The 15,861-nt window shown below is 34.7% G+C and overlaps 4 protein-coding genes, 1 non-coding gene and 1 pseudogene across 5 annotated transcripts; 1 reads left to right on the top strand and 5 right to left on the bottom strand.

Annotated features, from left to right (window-relative positions):
• Positions 1-14: 14 nt before the first annotated feature.
• LOC104792386 (uncharacterized) lies at positions 15-1,101 on the bottom strand. Its single transcript, XM_010518521.3, has 3 exons — positions 694-1,101; positions 490-543; positions 15-404 (listed from the first exon to the last, which is right to left on the bottom strand). The coding sequence occupies exons 1-3, from the start codon at positions 955-957 to the stop codon at positions 168-170; spliced, it is 555 nt and encodes a 184-aa protein (XP_010516823.2). The 5' UTR covers positions 958-1,101; the 3' UTR covers positions 15-167.
• Positions 594-667, bottom strand: TRNAN-GUU (transfer RNA asparagine (anticodon GUU)). Its single transcript has one exon. It is a non-coding gene; the product is annotated as a tRNA-Asn (tRNA).
• Positions 1,102-1,131: 30 nt separating the features above from the next.
• Positions 1,132-3,011, bottom strand: LOC104792385 (peptidyl-prolyl cis-trans isomerase CYP18-2). The gene is made up of 6 exons (XM_010518520.3): positions 2,743-3,011; positions 2,399-2,494; positions 2,216-2,277; positions 1,640-1,773; positions 1,429-1,513; positions 1,132-1,327 (listed from the first exon to the last, which is right to left on the bottom strand). Exons 1-6 carry the CDS (start codon positions 2,812-2,814, stop codon positions 1,282-1,284), a joined length of 495 nt encoding a protein of 164 aa, XP_010516822.1. The 5' UTR covers positions 2,815-3,011; the 3' UTR covers positions 1,132-1,281.
• An 870-nt stretch (positions 3,012-3,881) lies between these two features.
• On the bottom strand, positions 3,882-5,020 carry LOC104792384 (uncharacterized). The gene has a single exon (XM_010518519.2). The coding sequence runs from the start codon at positions 4,967-4,969 to the stop codon at positions 4,115-4,117; it is 855 nt and encodes a 284-aa protein (XP_010516821.2). The 5' UTR covers positions 4,970-5,020; the 3' UTR covers positions 3,882-4,114.
• A 5,099-nt stretch (positions 5,021-10,119) lies between these two features.
• On the bottom strand, positions 10,120-13,784 carry LOC109133360 (uncharacterized; annotated as a pseudogene).
• Positions 13,785-14,697: 913 nt separating this feature from the next.
• Positions 14,698-15,818, top strand: LOC104792383 (casparian strip membrane protein 1-like). The gene is made up of 3 exons (XM_010518518.3): positions 14,698-15,072; positions 15,306-15,429; positions 15,522-15,818. The coding sequence occupies exons 1-3, from the start codon at positions 14,789-14,791 to the stop codon at positions 15,735-15,737; spliced, it is 624 nt and encodes a 207-aa protein (XP_010516820.1). The 5' UTR covers positions 14,698-14,788; the 3' UTR covers positions 15,738-15,818.
• The last annotated feature ends 43 nt before the right edge of the window (positions 15,819-15,861 follow it).

The following is a 15,861-nucleotide window of genomic DNA, read 5'->3' as shown; positions in this document are numbered from 1 at the left end:
TTGCAACATAATTATTATTATGGTTATGTTTACTTTGCTGTATTCCAAACTGTAGAAACTATCTGGTGTTTACAAGAGTTCTGTTTATGATATGTAGTAAAAAAAATACTAGAAAGACATAAAACATAAGAGACGCTTTGTTTCATTTTCATTTGAAATAGACCAGTTTAGGCGATTCGAGCAAGCTCAACAGCTCTTTTCAAGGCACCTAAGAGGCTTCTCATGATTCTTTCTTCTCCCGGAGGTGCTTTGTCTTTCTTCCGTCCATGACGCGTCGCTTGGAACACCAAACCATCCTCCTTTGTTTGGTTAACCAAACAGTCAATGTAAACCGGAACATCGGTTTTGCCTTCATCCTCCATCACGATGAATCCTAACCTTGCTCCTCCACTTATTCTATCAACCTAATATGATCCATAGCCAAAAAATTCACATTTTTATTTAGTTATACATTTCGATCAAATCGCAATTAGGAAGCAATTTATTTACCTTGAGAGGAACAGGAAGTGGCAGATTGGCTCCTTGGCAAAGACTGGTCGCCCACTGTTGTTAAACACAATAGAAAAATAAATCAGTTTATTAAAAAAGTGATCCGCTAGAAGGAGGGTTCGAACCTCCGACCTTGTGGTTAACAGCCACACGCTCTAACCAACTGAGCTATTCCAGCTTTTTGCATGTTCATAAAATCTATACCTGGAAAAGAAGAGTTTCGAATCTCGCGATATCTGTGTTCCCCGGAAGCTTCATTGTACCCAGAGAGACTCCGTCTTCTTCCCCAGCCTTGACGCCTCCGTTTCCCGGTGAAGCATTTGCTACAACCGACTTCTTCATTTGCCGGCGACCCGCTACGCCATTCGTCGGAAGCAAACAAGGAATTGAGGGACGGCGAAGAGTTCTACCCGGAGATCGCACTGTTACCGGAGGCGGAACGAAGAGAGCCGCTGCTGTGAAAGACATTTTCGTATTGTCACGTCCTTCACAGAGTGAGAGATAGCTTTTTAGAGGATATGAGTTGAAACATTAAAATCTTTACAACGTGTTCTTTTCTTGGCCGTTGATTGTCCCCAAGGGACATTTGTAAATGGAGAAAATTAGGATTTTGATTGGAACGAGGCGAATTACAAGAAGAAATTAAACGGATTCAAATCAGTCTATTTCAATCAAAGTAGAGTCAAAACCAGAGTCTACAATAGTATCATGTATCAGTACAGAGCTATAATTCTTCATGTCGTAAACGTTTTGCTGATGCTTCTTCTTCTCATCGACAAAAACTCGTCTGTTCTAATCGACCACTTTGGTTCTCAGAATCCTCACTTCATGGATTGGCCTGGAAATTTGAGAATAGAAAAGAGATTTTATTTGATTACTCGGTTTTTTTCCAATGGGTCAACCGTTGATGATTTTGAAAGAAGAGTGAGTAAACTTTACTTGTCAGTGCTATCGGTTTGGACACTACCGAGCCTCTTGATCACCTCCATACCACGGCACACTCTGCCAAAGATTGTGTGCTTTCCTGAAGGTTCATACAAATGTTAAAAAAAAATTAGAACAGTAAGTAACACTCTCTTGGTAAACTTGGAAAAGGATCTCTCAATTCTTAAAACATAAAAGCAAGTTTCAGAGATAAATGTGTGTTTACCATCCAAGGACGGTTGTGGTGCTAAAGTGATGAAGAACTGACTCCCATTTGTATCGGGACCAGCATTTGCCATTGATAAGATGCCAGCTCCGGTGTGCTTCAACTCTGGATTTATCTCATCCTCAAACTTTGAACTGAGAAAAGGAACAAATAAAAAAAAATATACATAAGACTAATTCTAAGAACAATATACGACATGAAAAACATCCTACAAAGTAGAAGATTTTGGGTTTCAAGCTTCTGGAACACATGAGCGGACCAAAAGCAAGAATGAAACAGACTATAAATCGAGCAGCTAGAGCTTTCCACATTATAAATCATGTTAAGAAGTTTTCAATATTGTTTTGTTCAATTTCAAAAACACAAACGATCAAACCAAACGGAAACTAAGATGTTACTTGCTCTCAAACTATAATGGAGCTGTTTTATACTACTAACTTTCATCCAAGCTTTGATGTAATCCGCCCAGCCAAAATTAACATAGCTTACTAACACACATCCATAGAATCAACCAGCAAAGCTAACAGTGATCAAAAAGAAAAGACAAAATGATGAGATAAAGATTGAAACACGTACCCATAAATGGATTGACCACCTCTTCCAGTTCCAGTAGGATCCCCACCTTGCACAATGAAATCCTGAAACAAACCAAAATAGCAAAAGAAACAAAAAAAATCCTTAGAACTTCATCACATATAGTGAATGATCTCAGTACAAACGATAAATATACATATATATTGGAAACAGGACAACACAGACCTTGACGATTCTGTGAAACAGAACGTTATTATAGTAACCTCTCCGGGACAGCTCAACGAAGTTCCGGCAAGTTCTCGGGGAGTGTTTGTAATACATCTGAGGAAATTGACACAAAATCAATATAAACACTGTAAACCCTAAAACCCTAAATTCTAAAATCTTCACGAGGAGAAGTTTCGATTCGAGTAGAATACAATCGGAATGAAGAAACTATATATGAAAATCCAGATCTCGGAGTTCGTGTGAGCTCTATATAAGAATGTAATCGCCGGAATTTGTTTTTTTTTCCCCGTTGATTCGATAGTTAAACAAGAAAATAACAAGGAAGAAAGAAAGATAGATACCTCGACGGTGAAGGGACCCATAGAGGTCTCCAGCGTAACCTCCGGCGGGCTTCCTTCAGGTCTCGCCGACATTATTCAGTGATGGCGGAAGAAGGTCTGAGAGAGAGAGAGAGAGAGAGAGAGAGAGAGAGGGAGAGAAGCGTCTCGTCGGGAATCGAAGCAAGACAAAGGTGTGAGCGATGCTTACTCTTTTATCGGGTCGGATCTGATTCTGCCAATTGGGTCGGTCAACCCGAAGTTTATTAACATGTTTGGGCCTAGTGCAATCCATTGTATTGTGCAAACTCCATCTACCACTTCTATATGATTTTTTTTTTTTTTTTTTTTTCACACAAATTAATAAACATAAACACTATAAATTTGTTTAATATTATCTACTACAATCTTTCGATAAATCATGGAGTTGATGATCCAAATTTGTATTATGCCTTAAAAGCAAATATATATATGATCACAATCTGTCAATCTCCATGACGAAAGAGTTCTCATGCATGCTTCTTGTCAAATTTATGTTCAATGATGATTTCAAGATGACTTAACAGTTAACACACTCAAATAGTGAAGTCTTCATGTTGATAAGAATATTTGACCCAAAAAATGCTATTGCAAACAAACTTCACACCAATGTTTGATTCATGACTTCTAGTTTTGTCATAGAGACCCATAGGGTAAGCAACTGAAGCAAAGGATTATGACATAAAATTTAGAGCATTTTTTGTAAAAAAATTATAGAATTTTTATATACATCTAAAGACTTTTACAAAAATGTGGACTTTATTGTAAGTGCAAATCATAGGTTTTGAGGTTAGTTGTTAGTTTTGGTTTTGATTTTTTCCCTTTTGAGGTTAATGGTTTGCTTTGTTAAACTATTAGATCAACATTTTCATCAAACCTAATGCTTTAGCTTTAGTTTGTGACTTTGTGTTCATAAAATTTTAAAACATTAAACATAAAGTCTTATATACTATTGGTTATAATTTTTGGTAGTATATAAAAGGGCATGTTTTTAAGTTGTCCATAAGGCACTAGTAAATGCCGGACCGGCACTGGATTCACTGGATAGTTGAACTTACAAAATTATATTTTAATTCATGACATTTAGTTTTGTCATGTATGAGTCTTTAATTAGGAGTTGGGACTTGGGAACAACTACCTTCGTTTATAAAAAACTTGACACACACGATACGAAGTAGCTTACAACAACATGCATGGATACAAACTTTTAAACTTCAACAATATATAGCCGCCTTTTTACGGCTTATTTATACAAAATATTACTCTATTCATTACCACAACCATATTATATATTGAAACTATAATAATACCAATGACACTTCACTCAATGGCCTTACACTCCATATAGATATTCTTTTCATGGTGCATAGCCACCGCTGCCTTCTCCTCCACCAGCACCCCCACCGTGACCATATCCAGATGCGGCAGCATAACCTCCGCCACCTCCTCCTCCTCCTCCAGCCCCACCGCCGCCTCCTCCTCCACCGCCATGTCCACCAGCTCCCGCACCACCGCCGTATCCCTCTCCAGCTCCACCTCCTGCTCCGTAACCACCACCGTGAGCTCCTCCTTCGCCAGAACCTCCTCCTCCACCGCCACCATTCCCACCGCCTCCACCACCCCCATGTCCACCGGCACCGGCACCTGCACCCCCATATCCTCCTCCCGCACCGCCACCTTGTCCACCACCGTATCCTCCACCATGTGCACCGCCACCTCCTCCACCGCCTCCCGCTCCGCTTCCTCCTCCTCCAGCATGCCCACCAGCTTCTCCGCCTCCGTATCCAGCTCCACCGCCTTCACCGCTTCCACCTCCGTAGCCTCCTCCAGGACCACCACCTCCGCCAGCACCACCCCCATGTCCACCGCCTCCTCCGCCACCAATATATCCCTCGCCATACCCGCCAGCTCCACCACCTTCACCGCCTCCGTAGCCAGATCCTCCTCCAGGACCACCACCGCCACCTCCGCCAGCACCACCGCCATGTCCACCACCTCCGCCTGCGCCAATACCACCAGCTCCACCGTAGCCAGCACCGCCACCTACTCCGCCGCCACCACCGATACCCACACCAGCACTTAAACCACTTTTGACGCCATATTCAGCGACTACATCCTCGGATTCAGAGAAGGAGAGAAGTGCTCGTCTAGCAGAACATAATCCTAAACCTACAAAGAAACATAGAAAGAAGATATTTTTGTGATTAGCCATATTTCACTCTGTCTTCTTAGTATTTAGTTGTGAGATGAGTTTGGCTAGAGAATGTGTCCGTATTTATAGGCATTTCATGAGACCCAACCGCGTTTGTTGCACATAGGATGGATGTCATAAAATTTCACTCGTTGAGGCCCACACCTAACCTATCAGTTTCATTTGGTTATCTTATGTGCTTTTTATCTAGTAATGTCATGATTATGTGTAATACTTTTTATATACAACTACAAACACTGTTTTAGGTGTATAATGTTATAATCATTTGGTTATCTTACTAGGTGTGTATAATTAATTCACAATATGGTGGAACAACAATGGGTTATATATCTTTTATAGTGGTTCATATAACCGTTAAACATTTATGTTCTTTAGATGTCTTCATGAAATGGTATGTTTAACTACAAAATACAAATTGGTCATTTCATGTATATATTATGTATATAATAGTACATTACTCCTTTTATATCAATAGTTGTAACACATTGACACTATACATAAATCATTAGACTAGATTTGTACTCATATTTATAAAAGCAAGTTTTGATCAGCTTAGATCGAGTTTTACTGAGATGGTTACAAATAAGACAAAATTAATGAGATGGTGCATGAGATACTAAGCTACAATAACATATTCGGTCATAGGTGAGTTGAAGTCTTGCTTTGAACAAGGTACCGATCACTATAGGTAACAACACTTCTCGTAATGTATATATACAACTTATGTTTCATGGGGTTTACTACTGTATCACTTACCAGTATACATAAGTAGAATCAAACTTCTGATGACAGTACTAATTTCAGATTCACTAATCACTAAGTAGCTAGTGCCGCTTGTGTGTGTATGCTTGGTTGTCTCCCATATTGCATATATAACTGACATATATAATAACTAATTGTACTCTAAATAACTGAATATAATGAATCAGACCTAAATTCTACATATTATCATATTTTTCTTTATGGATATCTGACTCACTCCTATGTCTACACTAACCTTTCAGAATTAAAAATGAATTCCTAACAACTTGTGTTTATTAGTGGCTACGCTAATCTTTTTTAACAAGGCAATAGATATAAACGTTGCATAAACGCAATTACATGAATATATGCACTCCAGTTAGTTCACGTTTTAGAATGTCTGTATATTATACATTATCCAGAAGTTTTATAAAGTTGATTTCTTTATTAGAATTAAAAAGGCCATGTGAAATTCTCATTATTAGCGTTTTGGCAATGACAATGAAGTGCGCCATCCAGCAAATTAGCAACACTAGAGAGATACAATACTTTCCGATCACATACCCACTTGTTATTCTATGTGTTAAAAAAGTTTATAAATACATTGAACAGAATAAATAGGTAAATTTCATGACAAAAAAACTTATTCATGATTTATAATGTACTTCTTATTTACGAAAATGATTGAAATTGATGTTTTTCATTCCTATGTGCTATATTTAAGGAGTACATATAAATCATGAATAAGATTTTTGGTCCAATATAGATGATGTCAATTTAGCTTTATTTTTTTTTTTTAAAATCGTTAAATTGCAACCAAGCATCTTACATACCATATTCAATGTGAATTCATCTAACTAACCACATTAATTCATCAACCCATTATGTATCATATAGTGTCATGTTTAAGCATTTTTAAAATAAGACAAACAACCGCAATGTAATCGAACGCTAACAATATGGAACCAAAACCGGTTCAAAATGACTTTGGTTAGATTTAATTACAGTTTACTAAAGAGTTATTTGGCAAAATGATACGTTTTTGAAACATAATTATAAGAACGATAATTATAAGAACGATACATTCACTATTTACAATTAGAAAAATTCACATTTAACACTGTTGGACTGTTTTTCTTTTCTTTTCTACTATTCAATGGTCTGTTTAATTACAATTGCTGTCATTGTACATTCCCTTTTCTTCATATTTCTTGATTTCTTAAATAATTGTTAATTATAAACTTTTTTTTGAAAACTTTTTAGCTACAAAAAATTCTATACTTTTTTTTTACAATTTGATATGAATTTTATTTAATAATTTTTAAATTTATTATATACATATTTTATATCCGTACACTTTTTTAAGTGTACAGATGTCTATACACCTTATTAAATGCACATATGTCTGTACACATAATTAAATGTACAGATGTCGGTACACATTATTAAGTATACAGATACAATTTTTACAAAACCATTGTGGTGTTACAGACATCTAAAATCCTAAAAATTAAATAAATTACATTTGTACACTTAATAATGTGCATAAATATATGTACATTGTACAATTAATAAGGTGTACGGATACAAATATTGTCGGATAGTTTGAATCTATCCAATAAGTCGGAAGGTTTAAACCGTACATAAATTTTGTTGGACGTTTTAAATCTCTCCAACATGTTGGATGGTTTAACCCGTCCTCAAATATTGCTGGACAGTGTAAATCTATCTAATATGCTAGATGGTTTGAACCGTACACAAATATTGTTGGACGAGTTGAATCTATCAAATCTATACTAATAAAAAGTAGGAGGTATAAACTCCTAAAGGCGTCCACATAAGATTTTAAACCTCCAATTGTGATTAAACACTTCATTAATTAACATTTTTTAAAATCACCAGAATTTTATATATTCAGAATTATTTTAAACAACCAATCAGGATTTGACATGTCATTCATTAACTTTTTTTAAAAAATTTCCAGAATATTTTAGAAAAAGGAAAATTTTAAATTTATGGAAATAAAAGAACTATGCACAATATTCCACATCGGCTATAAAATTTTTAGACAATGGTTCAGAACCAGTATAAATAAGATTAATATGCTTCCAACAACGAATGAGGAGGAAAGCTTGATTTATCAAGCGTCCAAGTTTAAAAGTATATTCGGTTTGATCTAGTTTTTTATTTGATCAAATTAAAATTTTTCAAAAGTTTCAAAAAAAAAAAATTATAATATTTAAAATTTTTTTAAATATTATAATTTTAAAAGTTCTTAGCTTTTAAAAAGTTTTTAAATATTATAATTTTTAAATTTTAAAAGTTTAAAATATTATAAATATTGAAACTTTTTAAAAGGTTCAAAATTTATATTTCGGAACCTTTTAAAAGTTTAAAATATTATAAATATTTATGTAAAACATAAATTATCTTATTTATCTACGTTTGTGCTTTTTATTTCTTATGAGCTGTAAAACATATTTTTGTGTATGATTTTATAGATAAGTTGATATTTGTTCATTAATTTTTTATTTTTTATATTATTTTTTATTTTTATGAGAAAAGAAATGATTTTGTTCTTGGAGTTTGATGGATTAACAAGTTGTGTGGTAGTCTAAAAAAAAGGTTTTTTAGTGGAAGAAAGTGAAGAAATTGACGAGGATGAAGAAGTTGACGAGGATGAAGAAGAAAAAGAGTATAGGGAAGAACCAGACGGTAAAAGTAATGATGACGATTACCACAAAATTTGACAATAGAAATGACAAGAAAGAATATGAAGAATAAGAAAACATTGAATAAAAAACACGAAAACATAAGTGGTAGCGATTAATTAGATATGAAAACGAGTTAAATTCATGATGATAAAATTGTTTTGTTTTTCTGGTGGTCAAATAAATGGTTTGGGATATGTGAGGTCATCAGTTTAATTCGTCTCGTCTGGATGTCGAGTTAAATTCATGATTTTTTTTTATCAGATTTGATTTTATAACACAACTGATTTTTATATTTCAAAAAATTGTGTATGAAATTTAACTTTTTCCTTAATACTAATTTAAATTTTTTATAAGATAATATTTTACTATATTCATCAATCATATATAGTTTTCATCAAAATATATCAAATATACCCACACGTAGCGTGAGTTCAAAACCTAGTATGATGGATGGCTTAAACCGTACACAAATATTGCTGGACGGCATGGTGAATGGTTTGAACTGTATACAAATATTGATGGATGGTTTAAATCTATCTAATCTGCTAAATGATTTAAACCGTACACAAATATAGATATTTTGAATAAAATTATATCTGAAATCATTGAAACAAAATGTATATCAAATTATAAAGAAAAATACATTGTTTTTTTGTATGTAGAAAAAATTTGGAAACAAAAATATATTAATAAATATTTGAATAATTAGGAAAAGGGAATTGTAACGAAAAGAAAAAGAAATAAAAATATTAATATATATAGAAAGAGAAAGAGAAAGCAAAAAAAAACTTAGAACAAAAAAAGACATCCAAAAAAATCAATGTCCCATCTATTTTTTTCTTCCCTCTCTCCTCTTTCTTCCCTCTTTCCTCTTTCTTTCTCAAATATCAAATAAACAGACGGGGGCTTTTAAATAAAAATTGTCAAATGCTCTGATCCACATAAATTTTTATCTCTTACCATTTCTATTTCTTAACACCCACTTTTTTTCATTGTAAATAGTGATCGTATCAAACTTATAATTAAGTTTCAGAAACGCACTAAAACACCAAGAAACCTTTACTAAAATCGAACTAACGGAACCTTAGCTAAACCAACCCCAAAAACTAAACTGAAATGTGAGAGGATTGGCTAAAGAGGTGTCTGAACCAAGTAATAGCAAGGTGGTATATGCCCGACCATCATGCTATCATCAGTCCGAATTGACAGGTTTTAGTTGGCCGCAAAGTGTTTAGATTTGTACATATGAAAGTGGACCCAACCATTTCACTTTGTTTCGCAAGTGGCTCCTTTAATAAACTTTTGACAAATGGGTTTCGGGCTTATGATTGTCATGAAACATAGAGAGAAGCACACTTACACAAAGATTAAGAACTGATCATATACAAAAAGGGGGAAAATATACTGAGAAATTAAGGACCAAACATTATAATTGGAATGTGCCAACTAAAACTGCTAATTAGTCATCCACAATATGTATGTCTTTGGACTGATAATACTAAAATATAATTTCATACAAATGCACATGTTCGTTATGATCAACCAATATATTATATATATGGTAGCTTAATGGGTTGCTGGTAAAAGAAAATGGTAGCCTATATGGTTGAAAGATTTTACATATTAGCTTTTTGTATGAGACTTTCGAATTTGAAAGCGTCGGTAAAAAAAAATTGAATTAGAAAACGTTAATTATTGAGTTCAAAAATAAAAAAACGGTCATGATTTTGAAAGAACGGCTCTGTCCTCGCAAGACAACCCAACAAAAGAAAGATTTAAATCTCAAATTCCCAGAGACGTTCCTTAACACCGAGCTTGCAGCAAACATAGACATCATGTGACGCCAGAACTATCTGATCATAATAAAGTTTGTAAACGCCCCAATCACTCATACATATCTCCTTATCTTTCCTCACTCCTCTGTGCCCCAAACGCTCCTCCACGATCTTCTCAAAGGAACTACGCTGGAGCCAAATAGGCAGATAGTACCTTATGTCCAGAAGTCTCCAGATGTACAACTGATGGTAAAATCTCTCGAGCTTGTCCTGGTCCTGACTGTTCCAGACGCCGACAAAAGTGATTGTGCGATCATCCAAGAAAAGTCGGAGGACGTTGGGCATGCTCTTACAGTGAGACAACTGGATAATAAGACAGCGGATACCAACACATAACTGGAGAGTGTCCGGTGGTGGATCGGGACCACCGGGTGTCTATTGGACGCCGAGTCCGACAACGAGAGGGTGTGACAAACGAAGACGGCTGAAGAAGCGAATGCTTTGGATCCATCGGCGGATCACTGAAGTAGTATGAGTGCCGTGACGATCAAACGTTGTCCAAAAAAGTCGACGTGGTGTACGTCTCCGTGGATATGGCGCTTTGGGAGTCTTCTTCTGATCCTAGCCATGGCTATTTGAAACCTGCTAACTTAGAGAACGACAGTGTCTCAAGAGAATTGACACATTAAAATATATAGAGGCTAATTCATATCCTTTAATTAAATATTCTAAATCTCTTAATACTTATCACCATAATATTATTCTTCCGTTTAGATGTCACCGGCCCACTTCATAAACGAACTTTGTTCTGTATATAGCTTGTTTATAGTAGTAGATGGACCGCATCCCAAATTATCTCCAATATTCTTCGCACGACAAACATGGTATATGAAGCGCTGCTGACTTTTGCATTCACAAAAGAACATGTATGCCGTGGACATTATGTCAAGGACGGATTCAACAAATTAAAGGATACATTAGCTAGGTGATAAGCATCTATACAAATTAGACAAAATCAAAGATCATTCTTAGATAATTCGAGATAAAATTTAAAGTTTGAAAATAATGAGGTCATCTTTCAGTTTCGGTATTAAAAACAAAAAGAAAGTAACGGGGTTTTGGTATATATAAATAAAAATAACAGTTCACAAATCAGACTAGAAGTAACCTTAAAACATGAGATTTTCAATATAACTCCCCAGCTGTACTATATTGTATAATCAAACTCGCCAAGTTATACCAAAAACTCTGAACAGTTAGAAATTTAATTATGAATCTCGGAAATTAGATTAAAAAAAACTATTTTAAAACTTCGAACCCTTACAAACTATATCATATAACTCCCAATAATATCTCACTAGCTCAATCCATATATAAAAATCCTAGAATCGTAAAGAACATATAACCAGAAACTTTGAGTTGAACTGTATTAAGATACGTAACAAATAATCGTTTAGAATCAAGTGCTATAAGAAAAACTTACCTTGTAGAGGAAATTATAAGGATGACTACTCGAATCGTCCAGAGTCGATCTGAGGTTAAATAAGAGAAGACACAGATACAGTTGAAAATCCCCAAAGAAGGCGAGAGCAAATAGGGTTTTGTTATGTTTCGAGATGTATATACCCATGCCTTCCTTTACTTATTTACATTTTTATTCGATTTGGTTATGTTCGTAAATTTAATTACAAGTCTAGTTTTGTTATTTTTATGCTTTTGTGTATACCTAACTCGTAAATTTCCTTTTTGTTAATATAATAGTTTTGTTATATTTATGCTTGATAGCTTTTGTGTATGATCCCAAAGTAAATAGCTTTTGTGTATATCTAACTCGTAAATTTCCTTTTTGTTAATATTTCCCTTTTAGCGTTACGATTGTCTCTTTTACAACGTACACACTTTACATTTATTTCATTTTTTCTGTTCATGACCAATGTTGACATAAGATTTGAAATAGCGAGCAAGAGTTAATTTAAAACTAGATAAAGACTCGTCCGATGTGCGGGTTTAAAGTTTTATAAATAACGTTATTTATAAGTTTTATTTTTGCTATAATATATTGATTTATATTTATTTACAAATCTTTTATGTATTTTACCATTAAAAGCGTATTATACGTCTTTTTACTTTCACTTTTGCATAGTTTTTTTAGTTACTAAAATTATTCGTTCAAAAAATATTTCTAATAAAAAAATATATTACATAGTATACTAATCAATGATGTAACATCACATAGTGTATGACCAACTATGGAGAGAACCTCAGTTCCGCTTTCCTCCCTTATGGAGAAAACCTTGCGTCCAACCTCTTCCACCATGGAGAGAACATTGGCTCCACCTTCCTCCCTTGGGGAGATAACCTTGTGTCCAACCTCCTCAACCTTCCTCTCTTGGGAAGATAACCTTGCATCCAACCTCCTCCACCATAGAGAGAACCTCGGCTCTGCCGCTCATGTGTAGAGAGAATATGTTCACGTCTTTTAGCTATCTTAAAATGGCTTGCTCCAACAACCAATGAAACGAAATACCTTTTTATAACGTCATAAAATCTTTTGATAGTAACTAATGTTAAATTTTCCAATGTATTCGTGAAAGTGTCTTTGACACACCATGATGTACCTTTCCATTAAAAAAAAGTTTTACCAATAGAACAAAGTTGAAAGCAATACTTTTTGAATAAATTATTTTGTTAGATGAAAAGTACGAGACAATCTATGTTTATATAGAAGTGATTATTTACAAATTTAAAACTAATAATTAACTGTATGTTTTCCTTAATCTCCTTTTTATTTTTTGTATAATTAATAACGTAAAATTAAAAATAAGTAAATAAATTAAGAATTTCAAATTTTATGATATATATATATATAATCTCCTTATAATTATTTTTTAAAAAAACTTTTAATTTTTGTAACTTTTTTGATAATTATCTTGACACATGTCAAAATCTTGTTAATGACTAATTTTCAAAGTCCAACTTTATATAATAAGATATGAATTTGTCACAGAAGAAAAAGTTCTTAAATTGTTTATTATTGAGTTTAAAGAACTAGAAAAATAAAATATTTTTCAAACCACAGCTCTTTCCTTGCAACACACCCTACAAAAGAAAGGTTCAACCTCTCACTTTCCAGAGACGTTCCTTAACACCGAGCTTGCAGCAAACATAGACATCATGTGACGCCAGAACTATCTGATCGTGAGAAAGGTTGCGAACGCCCCAATCACTCATACATATCTCCTTATCTTTCCTCACTCCTTCATGCCCCAATAACACCGTAGCATAGTTGGAGAACTTTCCGAGGAGGATCGGTACCATGAGGTGTCCATTGGACGCCGAGACCAACAACGAGAGGGTGTGACGACGGTTGTTGTGGTGGACGGTGTGGATCCATTGCCGGATCACTGAGGCAGTGTGAGTAACCGTGACGATCAAACCTTCTCCAAAGAAATAGACGTGGTATTGGTGGTGAGTATGGCGCTTTGGGATTCTTCTGATCCTAGCCATTGTTGATCTGATTTGAAAGAGATACAGAGAAAGTGAGAGATATATAGACAAGGTTAAATAAGAGATATCAATCCGAACGTTCAAGATTACGTTACAGAATTTGAATTTTGAACAAAACAAAAAAAAAATATAGAAGAATATATATGATTTTATCAACTACATATCTAGGGGAATATTTTGCTGGAATATAACAGCTTAGTTAAGGAGAATATGATTTTATTTTATTTTGGTGTTAATGTAGGAATTAAGACTTGATCCATTTATTTTTTTTGGGCAAACACACCTGATCCAATTAGAAAGAGTTATATGGTAGTACCATAATGGTACACTTGGTAATTAAGCTCTGTTATTTCCTGAAAAGATTTACAGAAATTATAATTGTATCAAAAGGAACTAAAATTGTGTATTATTATGTTGATATTTAATTACCAAACTAATTTTATAATTGAGCAAGTGCTAATTTTTTCAAAAATAATTTTGTTTTTCAATTTATATTAGTCAAATTAGTTTTTGATAGACAAATTTCGATAATGATCCATATAAAAGAGTAAAATAAAAACATAAAATCAAAGTTATAAAAAAAAAAATCCGATTCCGGAATTGACATTGCATACATGATAACCATATTATAATTTTGTGCTTCGCTTGAAAAAAAAAAACTAACTAGTTAAAAGTAGTTTTAGTCGTTAGATAAACATACAATTGGCAATAAAATGTAACATAAACAACACATTATTAAGCTCTTTGTGCCTACGAACGGATACCAACTTCATTAGTTTTTTTTTTTTTGAGTTCAATTGTTTAGCTCAAACCCAAGTACAGTAAGTGGGGGAAAGTAAGAAGCAATGAACAACTCCTCTCCCCAGACTCTAACAAATCAACTAAACTTAATATCAAACAATTTTAAAAAGCTAATCATTAATTAGCTACTAATTATTCCTAATTAACCACTGCATAATTATACAAGCACTATATAAGTGCATCTTCCATTAGTTTCCCACCACAACTACAAAACCTTCCAATACACAACACACAAAGCACACAACTTAGTCTTTCTTAAACCCCACCAACTACAAGAGAAAATGACGAAAGATGCCACCACCATTGACGTCGGCGAGCCAAGCACCGTGACCAAAAGTTCAAGCCATGTCGTAGTTGACGCAAAGAAGAAGAAAGGCTTCGTGGCAGCCGCAGCAGGAGGTGGCGCCAAGAGAGGTTTGGCCATATTCGATTTCCTCCTCCGTTTGGGCGCCATAGCAGTCTCCATTGGGGCTGCCTCTGTCATGTACACCGCCGAGGAGACTCTTCCCTTCTTTACTCAGTTCCTCCAGTTCCAAGCCGGTTACGATGACCTTCCCGCATTTCAGTACGTCCATTCCTATCTTCTTACTATATAATTACTTATTTTACTTCATATTTACAAAACTAATTAATGCATACAGCATATCTTTAAACACGGTGAAACATATCTCTAGTTTGATATAGTGTACTTAAAAATTATATATTTAAATTCGAAGTCAAGTCAATGAGTCATGTACCGGTTATATATCATTGTGATTTGTGAGGCTAGTGACCTAATAAATTATATATTATCTGAAGGTACTTTGTGATAGCCGTAGCAATAGTGGCCAGCTATCTCGTCCTTTCACTTCCCTTCTCCATCATAGCTATTATCCGTCCACTCGCTGTTGCGCCCCGGCTGATCCTCCTCATCTTCGATACCGTAACATACCTTATAACTCTATTAATCATTTCTTTCTTAATTTCATATAACTCACTCTCTTTTATGTTATGGTGCATGTTATATATATAAAGTTGGTCGTGACGCTCAACACATCAGCAGCAGCAGCGGCAGCATCAATCGTCTACCTTGCACACAACGGCAACCAAAGCACCAACTGGCTCCCCATCTGTCAGCAGTTTGGAGATTTCTGCCAGAACGTTAGCACCGCTGTTGTAGCCGCTTCTATCGCGATTCTCTTCTTCATCGTTCTCATCATCATCTCCGCCGTCGCCCTCAAGAGGCATTGATATATTTCCCCTTTTTTACAAGTGTCAAGACCGTAATGTACGGAACTAGTGGTTCTTCTTGTATATGTGTTGTGGCTTTGTGCTTTGTGTAACATGAGAATTGGTATTATTGTGTGAAAATGTA

This window comes from Camelina sativa, chromosome 6, assembly GCF_030686135.1.
Source record: "Camelina sativa cultivar CO46 ecotype springtype chromosome 6, ASM3068613v1".
Classification (NCBI taxonomy): Eukaryota; Viridiplantae; Streptophyta; class Magnoliopsida; order Brassicales; family Brassicaceae; genus Camelina; species Camelina sativa.
The sequence above is the reverse complement of the archived record's forward strand: the minus strand, read 5'-3'. Positions and strand labels throughout refer to the sequence as shown.